This window comes from Apteryx mantelli, chromosome 1, assembly GCF_036417845.1.
Source record: "Apteryx mantelli isolate bAptMan1 chromosome 1, bAptMan1.hap1, whole genome shotgun sequence".
Taxonomy (NCBI): Eukaryota; Metazoa; Chordata; class Aves; order Apterygiformes; family Apterygidae; genus Apteryx; species Apteryx mantelli.
Window position 1 is genome coordinate 220,505,001 of NC_089978.1, and position 19,040 is coordinate 220,524,040.

At 39.5% G+C, this 19,040-nt stretch overlaps 1 protein-coding gene across 1 annotated transcript in view; it reads left to right on the top strand.

Moving 5' to 3' along the window:
• The first annotated feature begins 2,317 nt into the window (after positions 1–2,317).
• Positions 2,318–19,040, top strand: part of LRGUK (leucine rich repeats and guanylate kinase domain containing) — a 54,970-nt gene continuing 38,247 nt past the window's right edge. Inside the window, exons 1-9 of the mRNA XM_067289987.1 lie at positions 2,318–2,610; positions 3,807–3,914; positions 4,596–4,677; positions 5,737–5,837; positions 6,591–6,672; positions 10,137–10,261; positions 13,392–13,535; positions 16,386–16,466; positions 18,007–18,093. Coding sequence (XP_067146088.1) covers positions 2,404–2,610; positions 3,807–3,914; positions 4,596–4,677; positions 5,737–5,837; positions 6,591–6,672; positions 10,137–10,261; positions 13,392–13,535; positions 16,386–16,466; positions 18,007–18,093 — 1,017 coding nt within the window. The 5' untranslated portion in view covers positions 2,318–2,403. The remainder of the gene's footprint in view (positions 2,611–3,806; positions 3,915–4,595; positions 4,678–5,736; positions 5,838–6,590; positions 6,673–10,136; positions 10,262–13,391; positions 13,536–16,385; positions 16,467–18,006; positions 18,094–19,040) is intronic.

Genomic DNA, 19,040 nt, shown 5'->3' on the forward strand with positions numbered 1-19,040 from the left:
GTGGCTCCAGGCAGTCTGTCCTGGATGGATTTTAAAACATGGGAGGCAGGGTATGAAAACTCCCGTGCCAGTTGAAAGAGATGGTGGGACTGTCCTATTTCATTGCTGGATGAAGCCGTGTTTTACCAGCATGAAGCTATTTCTGAGATGTTTGGGCAGTATCAGGCTCTGCATACCAGCCAGTATTTCAGGGTTGTAATGAGCGCCGGCAATGCTTGTATGGGCTCAGATTTAGCTGCCTGTGTCTCAGCCCTCCCGGATGATGGCGTTTCTCTGCTTATTGCACAGGGATGGCAGCAGGCCGCAGGGGCAGCCCGGCTGGCCAGGTGGGGTTCAACCCTCCTGCGCCATTTGCAGCCCGATCTGCGACTCTCAGCACCACAGGGCTGCGGTGGGGATGGGCAGCAGTCGTATCACTGGTGCGCTGTGGTGTCACATTGCTAGGAGGAACATGCTGGCTAGAAGGCACGTCCTGCAGTCACAGGGAGTCCCAGCGCAGGAGGGAAGTGGGTGCTGATAATCCTGCGGTTGGGGAGGGCAGGATTCATGTCAAAAAGTGGCTTTTCCCCTCACCATGTGGGAGCTAATGACTCCGCAGGTTCCCTGTCTGCAGAAGGGACGATCTGCAAATGTGCAGTACAAAACATTATGTTTTGGAGGAAGAGAATATCCTAGGCTTCATGAAAGCTAGAAAAGATAAGGCAGCCCAAAAGGGAGCAAGTGACTGCTGTCTTCAGGTAGCTCCTGCTTAGCTTTGTAGCTCTGGTGATTCAAAAGTTGCTCTATGAGGTCAGAACATATCCAAAAGCCTCCCAAAGCCATACAGATTCCCAGATAGGATCCATTTTCCCCTTTCAGGTTTTTCCATACTTTTCAAAGATCTCAAGGCTTTGCCTTTGCTGCCATTCCCTGAATGCAGTTCTTAGACATGTACCATCTGGAGAAGAGCCTTCCTAGGGCAGTCCTTGTGCCCAGAGGGCTCAGGGAAGAGGCACAGGGTGCTTAGTGGAAAAGGAGTAAATCTCATTAAGGGTTTTAACATTACAGCCAGCGAGATAATGAAGGAAGGTAATTTGGGGTAGCTTTATTGCAGTTATTATAATGTTTCCCTGGAGCACAGAGATAAAAGTCAGTGGATGGTGTCCATAAAGAGCTTTTATATCTTCGTCCTCTTTTTTTTTTTAAGCCCATAGCTTGGGTTTGGGAGCTGGGGGTCAGGCTGTGTATTAGCAGACATCCTGACAGATCTTCCCTTCCTCCCCTCCTTTTCTTTATGGCTGTACTTTCTCATTTAACCCTATTTTGTAATACAAACACACTGGGTAGACCAGGGACTGGGAACTGGGGAGACATAAAACGAGGGAAAATAAATAGCTTCTTGGGGTTTTTTTTTTTACACTGCACATAATGAATTTGTGGAACTCACTGCCACAGGGCATGACCGGACCCAAGAGGTTATTGTGCACAACTCAGCTAATCACAAAGCATGCTTGCCCAAAACTCTTAATATCTTTAGTCTCTTTGCTTAAGATTGCTGTTAAGAGTGGGTTTGGTATCTGTAAGACATTTTGTGGTCCAAAAAGTTTGGTGTCTGCCACGTTTTATTTTTATTAGGGTTTTTTTATTTCTTCCTCTGAAATGTGGTGTGGCGAGCTTTCTATTTCCTCCAACAGAAATGTTAAAAAAAAAAGTAATTCTAACACAGGGTACTTTTTTCTTTAGGAAACACGTTACTTCTACATTTCAAACAGCCCCGAACCATCACCCCCGCAGGCGGCCGAGCCTCCCAATATGAATGACCAAAGTCACCAGGCCTCCCTTCGGCTTCCCAGACAAAAACACCGATAACCAGAACTGGCCAGTGACCAAAACAGCCGCCTGGGAGCCAAGGGCCTTGCGGACAGAGTTCAGCCATGCCATGGGCTCCCTGCGCGGCCCTTATTTTTGTTATGGTGCCGTTGAGCAAAGCCTCCATCTTGGCACAAAGCCCGTTTCGGCTTGGGTGTTTGTGGATGGATAACTGTGCCCTGAAAGTTATTTGTTTGCCGCTATTGACTTCGTATCACAGAAATGGAGGAGTCCTCCTCCTCCTCCTGCTCCTGTGAGGAGGACTACAACTCCCGGCATGCTCTGCGGACTGACGGTTCGCGGGGGGCCTTGTACGGAGAACTGCAACTCCCAGCCTGCACTGCTCCGCAGCCCGCTTTCCTATTGGCTGGCTGTGCCGGATGGCGCGAACCCTTTCTCCCCACCCGCAGCTCCTCTCCCGTCTCCACGGCAACGGGAGAGCAAACAAGATGGCGGCGGCCAGGCCTGAGGGGTGACCGGGCCTGGGCGCGGTACCTGCGTGCGAAGCGCCGAGAGGCGCTGCCCCCGCCGCGTCCTCGCTCCTTGTCACAGCCCATGGCCGAGGGCGAGGAGAAGGGGGGAGAGGGCGGCCCCGTGGAGCTGCCTCCCCCTCCTCTTGTGCCCCCGCAGCACCCCTCCCAGGAGGTCACCCCAGCGGGGTCTGGGGACGAGGCCGGCCAACAGCAGCCGCAGCTCAGCCTGCCTCGCCAAGAGGACAAGGAGGAGGCCGAGGAGGATGAGGAGGACGAGGAAGAGGAGCCCGTGGAGGTTCAGCTCCGTGCCCCCCAGTTATTCGGGGAGGGGGGTGTTCGTGGGGGAAGGGCCCTTTTCCCTTTCAGTGCTCAGTGTAGTCACCGGGGGCAGAAGGGAGAGGCGATGGGGGCACAAGGCAATGATTTCTCGTTTCCATCCAAAGGAGGAACAAAGCTGAGGCTGGTTTGGTCTCTGTTTCTCCCTGCCCCCCCCATTTCTGCCTTTTTTTAGGGTCCCTTCCATCTCTTTGTTAGCCAGGATGGTTCCAGATTGCCTCTCTCTCTCCTTGCTATGCCAAGCCTGGGGATACGCTGGCATATGAATTGCCAAATTAAACCTCTTGGCCATGCATGTGCCCAACCCTGAGACTCAGTAAGTCCCTGGGTACAAGTGAATTTGTTCTGCCTGCTCTGCTGGGCTCTAAAGTGCCCAGTGCCACAGCAGTATCGCCTAATATTTTTATCTAGTGGAAATATATCCATAGTCTCCATTTGCTGTAACATGTAGGTGCTATGATTTGGATGATTGCATTTGAAAAATTATTTATCTTGGTCCCTAGATTAGAGATCGTTGTGTGACTTCTCCCAGCTCATAGGAATTTCACAAGCCATTGGTTTATTTTCTCATTAAACCTACGCACTGGTTCATTAGTGCCATCTGTCAAGTACCCTCTTTGGCAAAGACTTTTCTCTGAAGAGCAGCACTAGCTGCTCATGCTAAAAAAAATTAAAGGGCCACCAGTAACATGGATACGTGCCTGTGGGGGTACAGCCCTGGAGATATGTTAGTGGTGATTTGCTGAGATGTTAACATCCATAATCAATGGGAGGGTTATGGCTCAGCACCTCTGAAAACAAATCCTGTTTAAACATGTGTCTGTAAACCACAAGGTTAAAAACAAACAGACAAATGAACAAAAACTGTTGAAAAAATGGACCTCAGCCTTTTAGGAACCTTTCTAAATATTTAGAACTGGTACAAGACATGTTCCTGTTTATCTGTTCTGAGGACTGTATTCATCATTTTTCCTGTAGTGTAGTGCCTTAGCGGGGTGGTGGAGCACTGAAAGGAGCATTTGATTGAGGTCTTTTATTAAACCCTGTTCTGAGTTGCCTCCCAAGCAGCCCCAGATTCTACAGAGAGTGGAATTTGATTTCACAGTTCTCCCCTAAATCCACCCCTCCCTCCTTTTTGGTATTTTATAGGATCAGTTTGATGGAGTGTTGGATGAAGACATTGCAGCTGAGGGGCTCCACAAACTGGGGCGCTCGGCCTCTGGTATCGACTACGTTTATCTTAATCTGTCGCTTCCAGTAAGTATAAGCAAAGAACATCATTGTAAAATGCTCCTCTGCTCATAGATTTCCCCTTTTTGACTGCAAATAGCTGATCTGGCAAAAAATTTTCAGGAGGCAGATTCTGTCTCTACCTGTCAATGCTGTTGCTTGTATATAGGACCTTTGACAAGACACAACATGGCTTCTGCTGACAACTGCTTTATCAGTACTGTTTTTTTTTCACTTCTTACTGGCAACAGCAATAAGATTTTTCCATACCCAATCATCAGCTGTGAAATGGAGTCTTCTTACTTCAGTGAGTTGGAGCAAAAAAGAGAGGAACATGCTAAATCTCTGAGAATGCAGCATTCAGCGTCTATGGGGCGGAAAGTTAAAATGGTCGAGTCTAATTAAAGATGAATTCCTGCAGGCCCCTTTTGTATGCAGTCTTTTTTTGTGGCATTTTCCCTAGCTGTAGCTCATTCTCATGGTTCCATTTTAAAGTCTGCTTTTGACATTTTCTTCATTCGTGGCTGGTCTGCAGGTCTGACATCTCTCTCTGTATGTGTCATCCTGTTCCAGAGCATTAAGAACCAGCATTCAGCTGGAGAGAGCTTCAGGCACCTCTCCAATGTCTCCTGCTACTGTGTATCTCTTGGGAGAGCAGGGTGAGGTTCTACATCTAGTTATTAAAGTCCCTTTGCTTTATTTTTCCAGGGTCGTAAGCTAAGTGACATTAACATTCTCTCCAGATACGTTCACCTACAGAAGTTGGAACTTTCAAATAATAAAATTAATGGTATGTAGTAAATACACTAGTAAATTCTTGGGTTGTGAAATCATTTAAGATGAGAAATGCAGTGTACCATGTAGCTTTAATATCACAAAACCTGGTCTACATCTTAATGACACAAGTACTTCAACTCTACAGACTGAGGCAATGGCTAGATCTTCTTGAGAATGAGGTGTGGGCTGTTCATACATCTGCACCAGCATATGCTACTCAGTGGGAATGTGAAGATTATTGTCCAGTTTATTATCGAAAAGTAAAATGCAAAGCAGCATGTTAGTACAAGGTTAATTGAGATTTTTAACACATGCATATGTCAGAATGTTTAAAGTTATGCCTGGTACAGTTTTGCCAGTCTTAGGCTTTCATTTGGCAAGGCTTCCCATAGGTGACAAAATGTAAGAAATTGTGTCCTGAATTTAGAATAGTCACAAATGGAGATTGAGGTAAAACCCATCTTCTTCCATTCCTTCTCTCTCATACCCAATTCATTTTTTAATTTAACATCAAAAAGAATAAGCTTGGGTGGAAACGTGTTGCATTATTTCCTTCAAGTTTTTCATTTCACTTGAAGTGCTGGAGTCATATAATAGCAACGCTGTTGTAAGGCAGCACTTCTCTCCGCTCATTTTGCTAACAGTTTGTCTGTGAAGGCTATGTCTGAACAGAGCAAGGACTTTTCCATAGCAACTAATCATTTAGTCTTCAGTAGTGTCCTAAATCCTTTTCTCCAATAATTAGTAAATTAGGATAGAGGTATTCTCTCTATCATTTTAGAGGTAGCTAGAATATAAAATTACATTTTGGCTTATGGACCAATCAGTTTCTATAATGGGGAATTTAAAGTATAATTCAAATGCTCACTCCTAGAGTTTTAGAAACCCTTTTTTTTTTTTCTAGTAGAATGTGTTAATATATCTGACTTCTGCATTTTAAACATTGCTTTCTGACTGTGTGATCCAAAATTGATTCTTGATTGCTAGTGGACGTTGTCATATTTTCACACAATAATATCTGCTTTTACCTATGTGTTCTTATACTAAGTTTGGCATTTTGCTTTGTTATTAGATCTTTCTTGTATCAGTCAGATGCCTCACTTACTGGAACTCAATGTTTCCAACAACAAATTGACTACGTACTTTGTTTTTAAGCCACCTAAAGATCTCAAGGTAAGTTGCAGAAAATTCATTTTGTTAGGTTTAAATTCAAGGTGTTTTTTCTAAATGAACTTTAGATTTTGGTGCAAAAACCAAATTTTATACTTCCTTTATTCTTTTTTCTTACTTTATTTGAGATTTTAATAGTTCTTTGGAATGTTTGGATAGCTTACATTGCACATTTATGTCTTTTTATTTTCTTTCTACTTCTGAACCCCAGCATGCTCTGGGAAGGTATACTGTACAGCTGACTGTTCTAGCCAGAGGTAATCTTAGCCAAGGTTTTTTCCTTGCTGCCAAATTAATCAAACCTTTCTTAGGATCAGTTCCCGCCTTTCAACTTGCCTGGTGCCAATTACTATTGTGAAGCATGTATTTAAAATGTAGCCGTATGCTATTCTTCCTTTTGCTGCTGTTTTCATGTAACCCACTTCGGGTTATAAAAAGTAGGAGGTTGTTTTGAAATACTACCTTAATGTATTTCTTTGTCTTCTCCATCAGTTTTTTAATATATGTATGCATAATTTCCAGGACTGTTAATGAAAATGTTATTGGAAGAAGGTACAGCTTTGGGAGTTCCCAAAATTTGAATTATGTGTTTCATAAAAAAGAGCCTTTCTGTTTGTCTCACCCAGTATTAGTATTAATGATCTTCTTACTTCTCCCACAGCCTTGATCAGAAGTTTAATGTAGCAGCTGTTTAGTTTCAGAAGGCAGCTGTAAGCAGAAAAGACAGAAAGTAATTTTGTCTTTTTTCCTCTTTAGGAAATAGATTTTTCATGCAACCAAATATCTAAAATGCGAGATTTATCAGCATACCAGTCACTTACTAAACTCTTACTGGACTGTATCCTTTGTGGAAACCTGAATGGGAGAAAAGTTGCTTGTTTACTTTTTGAAGAACTGTTTGTTTCAAATAGGTACCTGTTTTCTTTGTATTTTTCCCTTTATCTCAGGTTTTTATGTAAAAACAGCATCAAACACTTATAGTTCTAGTAGTGAAACTGATCTTAATTTACTAAAGCATGCATGATATTAAAGGTTTGTATGTATATATGTAAGGTGTTAGCTTATCAGAGGAATACACCACCACCACCACCACCACCACTTTGCATCCTGTAAAACTAAAAAAGTGACATGTCACACTGTCTTTGCATGCCAAAGGTAATTAAAAAAAAAAAATGTAAACCTCTTCATAACCCATACCATTGGGATGTGAAGTGTATTTTGAGTTTAACTCCTGAGCAGCCAGATATGGTATTTTTATGTTATACACCTTTGAAGGTAAATTCAACAGTAATCAGAAGAAAAATGCCAGTATTTTTATATAAGAAAGGTTAATAAGAAATCAACTTGGAACAGTGAGCTTCTTTAAATGGAAAAGGTGCGTGTTGTTTAGTCTTAGCCATAGCTAGTTGCTGAGGTGCTATAGAGGGTCTGTGGAGAACAAGGCCATTAAATGACAGTGAAGAGAATCTTTAACCGAGAGAAGACTCCGTGGAGTATGCCGTTGGAGGGAAGTTGTTGCTGTCACTATGGTACCCTGTTTTGGGGGTTAGAAACATTGTTCTGGTAGAAATCAGATTAAGAGTAGAATTGCAATTTTTTTCTGTTACTCTTAGTCTCCCTGAAGTTTCCCTTGTGCTTTTTTGAAAGGTCTTCTGTAATTTCATGTCGACACGCTGCCTTACTTACAATCGCTTCCTGAAGGCTTATTTGCCTTTTCTCTTTGCCTCAGAAATTACACCTTGACTTTTTTTGCTCTGCAAAAGGGGAAGACAGCAGGCTGTTGCAGTTTTTTCTGTCTCTTGTCCTCGAAGTAGCCCATTACCAAAGGATATTAATACAATGTCTTTTTCATGTAGGAACAGATAATACTTTCGCAGGGCATCCAGGTTACATTATTCACGCGTTTTACAAGGTGTGCAGGTGACGTGATTCTTGTGAGAAAATTGCGATGTGGCCCTAGCCCTTTGCAGGTCTAATTTTCCATTGCAAAGCAAAAACCACATGACAAAATGAAAAGGAAAAAAAGATCAGAGGTTTGGATTGCGGATGACTATCAATATTTTTCAATTTGGTTTGAATGCAGCAGCATGCTGTCTTCTATGTCTTCATTTGCGCTGATTCCAGCAAGATGGGGAGAACAACTGTTTCATGCATACAATTGCAGTGGGGCCCTCGGAAATTGAGGAAATTGAGTGCAGAATTTAGAAGTGCAGAATTTAGAACAGCAAAGTGGCACTGTTCCTAACCTATGTCAAGCACTCCTCACAGGAGGCATGGCAGACAAAACAAGCTGTTCTTTGTAATTGTAAATGAAATAACTATTTTAAATATCATGCAATGGTGGAAATGTTTGGCATGTATTTCCTCAGTGACAGTAACTAAGCATTTCTTACCATATTTAAGGGAATTATGATGCAGATGGTAAGGTCAGTGTAAGTTTTTCTGACAGGTGCAGACACAAATACACCTCACAGGATTATAAATTAATTTTCAAGGAGGAAACTGCCCAAACCAGATAGGGAGACTGTTTGGGCAATAATATGTGACAAAGCATTTTAGTGGCCCATTAAGAGACTAAAATTGATTGTATTAGTTCTTAGTGCTGAGCAATTTGCTGCATCATATTGATGCTTATAGCTTAAACCTCTTGGACTCAACAGGCTGGTGCTTGTGTTTACTGGCAGCAAATGATTTCTTATCTTATTCATATTGACCCAAATCCTTTGTTCACCAAAATTTTTCCTCTCATTTGGAAGAGGAACAGGCCTGTTTTTGAACGCAAATCAATGAATATCTGTCAAATATAAGTGCTTGTGGATGATTTTGGCTTCTTTTCTAAATGTCTGAGACAGCCTAGTGTGAGGTCCTGGGAAAAGATATAGCTGTGCTAACCAGCTCATTTCTCTTCCTCTCCTTACCCAACTAGGCCTGTGAATGTAGAGCTTAGTAATAGTGTACAATTAAGTCCCCCGTAAGAATGCAGTCAGGCAAAAACAGTTATTAAAGATGAATATATTTTCCCTGGCTAAGCTTAGATTTGGTTTGGGTTTGCAGTACCATTCAGACTGAGGAAGAAAACCTGATAATTTGTCCACTGCCTAGTAAGACTAGAAATTTTAGTGAAAACTGTTGCCCCTGTTTGCAGGTGGAGGTCGTTCTCTCAAGTCAATTAAAATGAAATTGTGTTTTCCTGTGTGATTGTCTAAATGCATTTCTCTGTGCGTCCTGAATGTTGTACTTAAAGGCGTTTTGGCTGGGATTTTTTTCCCAAATATTTTTCTTGTTTTTAATGTATCTGTTTCCAGTCTGGTCACTTAAAATAGGAGTGGATTTCTTCTTACCTTATTTCAGTCACCAAACAATTTGATACCCAGTTAGAGTTGTCGAAGTTTGCTTTCAGTTCAGTGGAGGGAGACAGGTACCTCGGGAGTTAATCCCATTCTGAGAGCGATCTGAGATAGGTAGGTTGTCAAGGAAATGTGCCTTTGTTTAAGGAACCTGTATAGTTATGTTAAAGCTGGAGTTTGCTGAGAGGAATCCTGCCTGTTTTTAGTGGTGCTTTTGATTTTAATGTTAATTTAAAAGACACTTTCCCCATTCCGATAGCCAGTACAGAACAGGTATAACAGAGTGAAGTAACCCCACCTGATACTGGTGTCCATTATTACTTGGGAAATTTCTAGATGATGTTTGGAAGTCAAGCTAATTTTGAAGCCATGGTGGGTTAAGTACTCCGTAAATATAAAAAGGTGGTGCCCTCCTCAGACAACTTAGCCATGTGCCTGTATGCTACAACTGACCTAACATGATTAGTGCCCAGTTAAATTTGAATACATTATGGCCCATATGTTATAGCCTGCACATGTGCAGCTGATGAGAAGACCAAAGACCAACAGGGCAGCTTTGCAAGATGCTGGCAGAAGAAGTTTCTTCTCCACGTTCTTGTTCCTTCATTTTCACCGCTTTCTTGGTTTGCCATCTGCCCAGTTATGCCAGCATTACTGTTGCGCTGAACCAAGTCACAAAAATAATCTGTGTTAAAAGAAGAGAAGAATATTTCTAGCTGCATCGGTTGAGTGACTAGTTATCCTGCAGCCCCACAAAAAGTTGTGTCAGGACAAAAAAGGAGGCAGTATGCTCGGAATAGGGGTGGGTGTGAGCAGCTGGGATTTAAAACTCCTTAGCATAAACATTTGATGTCCAGCTCTCTATACTTCAGCTCCATTGGCTAATTTAGCTACTAATTATTGCTAAGATTTTTATACTCTCTTATTTTCCTTAACTGCAAAAACCTCTGTATAGTTAATAACATAGAAGAGATAAGAGGACTAGAGAAGTGTCGTAGTCTGATTCATCTTAGTTTGTCGCACAACAAACTCACTGCAGTCAGTGGCCTTGAAAACTTACCTGTCAAAATACTGAATTTGGTAAGAAAGAATTAATTCCTATTGTTTTCCTGTCTGTCTTTTATCAATATATTAGTGCCTTAATAAATGCATAGATAATTGCATAACAAGTCTTCAAAATGTGTTTAATAGTGAACATGAAGAAATTTTTATTAATACAAAATCATAGAATGAAACCAGTCAGCAGGGTGCCCTAGAGGTCATCTGGTCCAGGACCAACTTAGAGGAAGTTGCATGGGGCTTTGCATAGTTGGATTTGAATTTCTCCAAAGATATTATGCATTTGCTATAGATAGGCGTTGTGCTGTGCAAGAAGTTAGCTGTGCAATTCCCACAATACAAACAGTAAAGATTAACAAAAAAAAATTCTTCAGAAAGTTGTATTCATGATAGCAGTGAGCGAGGGTACAAGAGGGAAAAGTGAAGCCTGAGCAGCCTGCATTCATTTTAGAAAACAAGTGGAGTTTAGGCGAATTTCATGTATTATTAAAGGATCTGTAATGAGATTGGAAGCTTTGTATTGCTAGCTTTGCAGCAAGATTGCCTATATTTTTCAAAATGTAACATATCTGAATTACATTTCTAGATTTTTGGTGGCATTTATCTCCTCTAGTTTCAGATGTCTGCAGTGCAGACAACTCCGCCTGAGCTAGGTGTTCTCTGCTGCCTCAAAAGTCAGTGGAGAGAAATGGCCACTTACAGCACTGCATTATTCTGATCTGACTGTAGACATTTATATTAACACAAGATGCATCAGGCCTTTGAAGTGTCCTTTTCTCTCTGTTGACTATGAAGACAGCAAAGGATAACTAGGCCAAATGTGGACCTCTCTCTTGTTGATGCCTATGCTTGGTTGGATGTGTCATGCTCTTTGACAAGTCTTGGGAAGTTATTTATCTCAGTGTTCCTCAATTCCATGTTAGTAAAATGTCCTTAGTAATACCTACTCTTTTTTTTTTTAAATCATTTTGACATACTTAAGGGGAAGGGCTATCAGTATAGCAGTTGCTGCTGTTAGGAACACAGGGAAAAAAACTATTTTTAATGCAATTGAATTGCTATAAAAATACAATGATCTACTTCTTAATAGGTTTTACTTTGTAATAGTCATTTAAAAACTATTTAATTGGCTTTTAAAAGCATAGAATATGAAAACACTGCATAGAAATACACTCATATTTGCTACAAGTAGATTTAAGCACACATATAAATATTTTAGGTAAAGCAAATCCCTTAAGAATAGAAATGTTCTTTTTCAGTCCTTTTAAAATTGTAAAGATCGTTTTTCTGTGCTGTAGTAATTGATATAGAAGAGGATATGTAAGGTCTCTACCCATCAAAGCCTGATTGTCCCTTGTAGTTCTTACTGCTTGCCTATTCAGGAGAAAGTAATCATGTCAAGTGGACGATAGTATGTTTTGAGTAATATATTCAAATAATGTTCGGTAATGTATTTTAATATATTTGTATTTCAGTTATATAGTGCCTTCAATGGCCTTTGGTTGTGCCTTTAGTGGCAATAAAATTGAGTTCTGTCTCATTTTAAGTGGATAAGATTAACTCAGATTGGCAAAATCACATATAAAAGTTCTGAAATAACTATAAGTGCGTGAAGATGTAAGTTGACAGGTCTATATACTTTCTTCAAGAACTAGAGTAAGTTGCTTGACCATTCTGTGTCTTGATTTCCTCGTCTGTTGAAAGGCCTAATAATTCTGTTAGGACTGGATACCTGTTTTGTAAAACGCTTTGGAGTTGTGTTAACAGCTAAGCCTTATTAATATGAACATGCGCCTCAGTTTTGTAATACTGTAAATACTGCCTAGCTATACCAAAAAGACTCTATTCTGCTTGTGTTTGCAAAAAATAGCAAGTACAGCTCTAATGAACTGGACTCTTAGGATTTTTATGCTCTGCAGAAGAGGATCTCCATACAAATCCCTTTTGTCCACAGAATTTTGTGTGTACCTCTTGCATACTGTTTTGCAACTAGAGCTCTGAGCTGTATCTTATTAAACAGAGGACTAACGAAAAACAGGAAGAGGAGAGAGAGCCTCCATGCTATTAATAACCCTAATTAAACATTTAAAAGTCAGGAAAAATGTCAAGGACAGACAACTGGATTAACATTAGAGTCAGCTGCTTTATTTATTTCAATAGTTCCTAAATATTTATTAATAGAATATGAGGCTTCTAAGCTTTCAGCACAAGGTGATGCTGATGGAAAAATATGACTTGCAAGGTTATGCGGAGAGAATCATGTTGAGAGGCCATCTGGGTATGTGTTGTCACTGGGACAAAGATTAGTGCAGAATCTAGCGTGTTGTACCTATTTGGAGTTCATAGCAGGAATGAGTATATGATTTGTGAGGCTCCGAGAAATGAAGCCATCTGCTGTCCAGTTAGAAATTCAGGTCTTCTCTCTTGTACCTTGTTTGGAAAGAATGTAAAACAATGATAGTTGTTTACGAGTTTTCAAAACCTGGAGTCGTTTCTTGCATTAGAGTCTAAATGAACTTAAAGGAGGTTTTTTTGGAACATTTCTGTGCATGCTGTAACTGAGAGGATATAAAGTCTGCCTTCATTGAGTATGCATTGACATGAACTGATAGAGTCTAGAGATATTTTTATAGACTGCCTGCAGACCCAAGAAGACTGCTATATTGTTCTACCTTCATATTTTCATAATTTATTGCATAATCATAAGTGTAAATATAACTTTATGATTACAGAGTGAATTTATATGTATGTATGTATATATATTCTATATTTTTATGTGCATATGTATTTTCTAAATTTTGAATTTGACAGAGGTAAGAATAGCCTCTAGCTAGTATCAGCTCTGAAAGCAAACTAGAGCTCTTTTTATTATTGTTCTCTCACTACCACTTTGTGCAGTCACTTGAGGTGAGTGGAAGACAAGTTAATCAGAAGATAGTTCATTCTTTTTTCCCTGAACAGTATGGGAAGCTGTAGTCTGTCATCTCAAGATGAAGACGGGGCTAAAGCATAAAAGGCCTATTTGTAATGGGATTCTTAATTATAAAGTGAACTCAAAATTTAGAGACAAGGATGTTGTTCTTCCACAGAAATGTTGTTTCCCACCTGTAAAACTTTATCAAGATTTTTTTATGCTCTGATTTGTTCTTAGAGTTCTAACCACATTGAGAAGATAACTGGTTTGGAAAGCTTGAAAACTCTACAGAATCTGGACCTATCTAGCAATAAAATAACTAGTTTAGAAGGCTTGGAGGGACATGATCTACTAGAGGTGATCAACCTGGAGGATAATCAGGTAACATACTTAATATTAATCTCAGTGTTTTCCTAAGAATGCATCCTTTTTTTCCCCGAATCAGCCCCCTGAAGGTTTAATCAAAAAATCCTACAGCTCTCAAGAAAAGAGTATTAGAAAAGATGACATTTTTCCTTTGGTGTTTCACTCTAGTACTGTTTCACATATTGATTGATACTGTACTCCTCAGGTCTCATTTAATATCTTAGACGGGTTTATCTTTATGTAGGTATCACTTCTGGAGCGTTTAGGGCTTACATAGGTAAAGAACTAACAGTGCTCCCTCGAGCAGATGCGATGGGGATGAGTATGCAGATTTTTCAGCTTGATTATCCTTGAGGGTCTTTACTTATATCACAGCTTTTTTACTGCCAGGCCTCAGGAGAGTTTGCTAATATCTCTCAGCCCAATTTCATGACCACAGATTCTTCTTAGTTCTCTGTCGGAAACTTCCTGTCATGCAGAACTGAATGTACTCTATTATAAAGTGACTTTTGTTATGCAGCAGTGTATTTACTGGAACTACAATGACACAATCCAACTCATCTGTACTTGAATTTTGAAACCCAAGCCATATGTACCTAATCCTTTAGATACTGAGCTTCCAGAGTCTTTAACTGAAGAAAAGATCCTCGATTCGTGAATCATTTTGACATCAAAGGCAGATCTGCATATGAGAAATCTAAGAAAATAAGAGATAACAATATAAGCCAAGAATTGAACATTTTCTGTCATTTTCCTCCTTTCAAGATACATTTATAAGAGTTAATACAATACACTGAATACTTTTTCCCACTCTGTGTTGAGGCTGACATTTAAAGGTACATCAATGTTTAAAATTGCACTAGACAGGAAACTAATAGTATGGTTGTCATTAGCATTAATAATGCCATTTCCATTGCCTCATGTAGTTTCTACTGTTCTTTATAGCACGCAAAAGCTATTAATTTTGCCTCATCAAAATTTGTCTCTTTTAATGATGTTATTGAAACTGTTTAATGAGTCACTACTTTTTGACTATTTTCGTCTGCAGAATAACTTAAAGAGTGTATTAGTAACACTTGTTAAACCTCAAATTTTCATCTGCTTGGCAAAGCTGCATTAAGCCACTCGGTGCCTTGTTACTATTTTAAAGTTAGGTGGTTCTGCCCACAGCAGTGGTGGGAGTAAGATGTCAGTTGGTTGGTGTCTTTGGAGGGCTGGATGGATGTGGTGTTCTGCAGGTCTGAAGAGTTGGTTGGGAACAGACACAGGACAGAACAGTCGCTTTTTCCTTGTCTCCATGGAAGGACAGGGGATGCACAAGGTGGAATTGTCCCTAAGTCTGGAACCACCCCACATGCTGCCAGTTGGACCAGTATGTTACTTATTTTTCTTTTTAATGATGCTACTAAATCATCATGTGGGACAAGGTGCCTGTTATCTGGACTTCCACATGTGCATTGCGACCCACCACAAACATCCAAAATAAAATTCCAGCACTAAAACAACATGAGTAAGGCAAACATGAAGTCTGTGATAAGTTAAAATGTCTGAATTCAAAAGATGCGTGGTTTTTTACTCTCGTATAAAGAGAGAAGCTAAGTGTTAGTTCAGGATTTGATATAGAAGGTTTGTTGAGCTTTGGTGGAGCATTTTGCATAGGAAAGAAAATTTTCTAACCATCACAGAATGATCTGAATTACTTTCAGCTCACTGCCACCCACAACAATCTTAAATGCTTGGGTTTTTTTGTTTTTTTTGTTTTTTTTTTCAAGAATGGACATGATAGATTCATCTGCAAAATATCTCTCTCATACATAAGTTCAGTGATTTCCAAATACTGACTGTTGGCATTCTATGACTTATTTAGCAAATCCATCCAAATGACACTTAAGCTAGTCAAAACTGTTCAGCTTTCTGTTACCTCAGAATGAATATCAGATAGAGTATGGTTGAGGTTTATATATTTAGATGCCTTACTTAATCTGCCTAAAAGTTAAGGATTGAAGTCTTCTAGCCTCAGTCTTTATCAATGGAAGGAAAACAGGTACATCTACGAGGCAGTTCATCCCAGCCTAGCATAGATCAGATGACCTCTGGAACTGCCTCTCTCCACTGATTAGAAAGGCAGGTTAAGTGCATGACTTGGGCTAACTTACAGATAGCTAAAATAAGGCAAGGTGAATTCCATTTGGCACATTTTGCTTTAATTGATAGTCTTACAGCTGTTCACACGGAGTCTATCGTGAGGGTCTCCAGTGTGACTTTGCTTTGAGCATGCAAACTTGGGTTAATCCCACATAACTTTTAATGCTTCTCTGATGTGCCTGGGAGCACAGCCAGCTAGGGTTTCCTCTCTGGCTAGATCAGGCCTTAGGTGGGGTGCATCAGCCTCTGGACATAAAGGGAGCCAAGAACAACTATGCTGATGTTCTTCAGTTTAGTGCCGCAAATTAGGTAGGATGAACTTGAGCTCCAGTGAAAAGAAACTCTTTTCTTGGGAGTACTTTTTCTTTTTGCTAGTCAACCGAAGCACAGATGTAACTGCAGAATTGCTTTACTTGGGCATATCTGTCACATAAAAGCTGAATGTGTTAGGGCTTGACATTTGAAAGAACTGGAAAAACGCAGGTGACTTAAAATTGCCGTCTGTACTACATTGCTTCTCCAGCTACCATCCAAGTTGCCTGCCTTTTGTGACTAGAAGTACCTTATTGAATGCAGTTAACATGTATACCCATTTTGTGAGTATAATGAATTTTTTTTATGTCCAGATTTTAAGACTAGGGATTAAAAAGCTTTTTCTCTCCCATAGTTATCATGGATTCTGTTGCTGCTGATTTATGTTCTGTTTCTGTCACTAATTAGATTGCTGAGCTGGGTGAGCTTGAACATATTGAAGATCTGCCTCTCCTCAGAGTTTTAAATCTGTTAAAAAATCCTGTACAGGTAAGAAGGAAGGAAAGAGGAAACCAAAAATAAGAACCTAAAACTGCAATTTTGGGTCAGACCAGCATTCTGTTTAGCCTAATTTTCTGTCTCTGAGTGTAACAGGTTGTCTCAGGGAAAGAGAACAAGAAACGAGACAATAATGGGTGATGGTTCCCTTACCATGGTTACCAAACTTTGTCTGGAAAATTCCTGAACCAAAGCTGCATCGGAATCGTCATATTTAATATCTATATGATAGATCCATGAATCTGTTTAATTCCATTTGTGAATCCATTTATACTTTGTATTCACACTATGCCATGATTTAATAATATAGTGCTTGGGATAAGATCTCCCTTTCGTTTGCTTTGAAGGTCTGTACTTGATTGTTCATGGGAAAAGCTCTAAGTAACTCAGTAGTAGCTGAATTTAGTACTTCTTGAACAGCTACCTTTGAAAATAACCTGTCTCTGGAATCTGAATCTTCTTTTTTTTCTTTAGGATTTACTCAGTTCTAATTTAAGGCTCCCATAATATTGCTCAATTAATGAATTTAATATCTTTTTTATCAATGGCAACATGTTTATAAATATCAGAAATACTGACTTTGACTGTGTATTTATAAGTTGTCCTGAATGATGCCCAGTGATCAAAGATAATTCTACCCTGACTTCTGCAATTTTTTCAATTATATTTGAACTTTACAGTAATTTCCAATGTCAGAGGGGAGAAAAATGTTAAAGGTTTAACTCTTTCCTGTTTCAAGGTAAATTGCCAGTTTTTATATGGGCTTTCTTGAGAATGGACTATTGTGGCAAACACTGAAATTATCATGAAAAAGTACCTGAAACAGGCTCTCTGTTCCTGACCCTCCATAACGTGAAAGCCTTTTTCTGTTTAGATGACCTTCTGCCAAGCAGAGTTCAATCCTGTATAAAGATTACATATGCCTATTTCTTTCAACTACTGTTTTAATAACTGATAAAAAATATATAAGCAAAAATCATTTTAAGGCAACTGCCTGAATTTCATTGGTTTAACAGGACCTGACTTTTCTTAGAAGTAATGAGCTTCATGAATTGTCAGTGTCAGCTTTTTATTTGATTTTTAATTATTCTTTTTTATTGTCTCAGACTTAAAAGCTTATATAATGATGAATTCACAATGCAAATTCTCTTTTAAAGTTCCTACAGTACCTCTAAGTTTAGAAGTGTTAATCACAGTTTATTACTTAGTCCCAGTATAGATAATTACTTAAAGTTCTCCAACAGTCTCACTTGGTGTTCAGGAAGGAATGGTAGTGGTTTTTTATATTCCTGTCTAAACCTTTTGGACAATGTCATTGCGAACTTCTGAACAAGTATTAGTTTTTGTTGCAGAAGCAACTAAATTCTGGTGGCAGGGAAGTGGTCAGTTTGTTCAGTGTATTGACATTCTTCAGGGTAAAAAGCTTTTTATGTTGCAGTGTTAAGGCCAATTTAATTTCAGCCAACTGAAATTGAATATTAGATTGATGAAGTTAAATACTTTCAGTCAAAGTGGAAACTTTATCCTTCAGGAGCAAACAGATTATTGGCTCTTGGTGATTTTCATGTTGCTCCAACTAACAACACTGGATTGCAAGAAGATTTCAGTGGAAGATAAGGTATGTAAACATTATATCATTCTGAATTTTTGCTAAATAATGAATGTAAATACAAGCAACTTTCCTGAAGCTGTATATGCAAATAAAGGTTTGTTGTCACGTGGGTGTGACAAATCTCCCATGTTTTAGACGGGATGATGAATTCAATGAAGAGTTCAATGAAGAAATATTTCTTGGCAGCCTTAGTAGGCCTTAGTTACTAGTTTAGATCCATTAGCTGTATTCATGAAATACTATGAAGTGGTAACCACTGTACTACTTCTAAAATACTGGTGGTGGTGGTGTGGTTTTTTTTTTTAATGTTGTGTACCGCAAAGTAGACTCTGCATGTAATAATGATGCTTGTTTCCGATTCTATTCTATACAGCTTTCACTGTAAAATCTTTTCCCAAAAAATGACTGCTGGGACTGGTTACAGTAACTTTCTATTGTAATAGAAACCTTCTCCTCTTGTGCTACTCTTACCATAATTTGGTTGCTGTAATTAGTATTTGGGCCCAAGCCATGCTAGAACTGTTGTGATTAACAGTTGCCAATTGGGGTTGGATTTCTAGGGAAATATCCTTATGAAATGATTTAAATGAAATTCATCACACCTAACTTTACCTGCAAGAGTATTAGGATTCTTCTTTAAGGCCAAACTCTAGCTATTGTGAACGCAGACAGGGGATGATGCCAGAGTGTGGTTTACCCCATCTATCTGAGATGTTGATCTTACTCCGTCTTATGTGGCAGTCTGTTTTCCTTCCAGTAAAAATTGTAATATATTCAAGAAATCTCTCTTTCTCCATGAACTATAAAAGAGAGCCAAGATGACTAGTCCAGACTACCACTTTACTTTTGGATGGTTAAAGTTATTTCAGAAAATCTTCTTCCTGGGTTATTTTAGGACATCTACTCCAGCCTCATAAATTCTCTTGTCGAACTGAATTTGGAGGCAGCAGCTG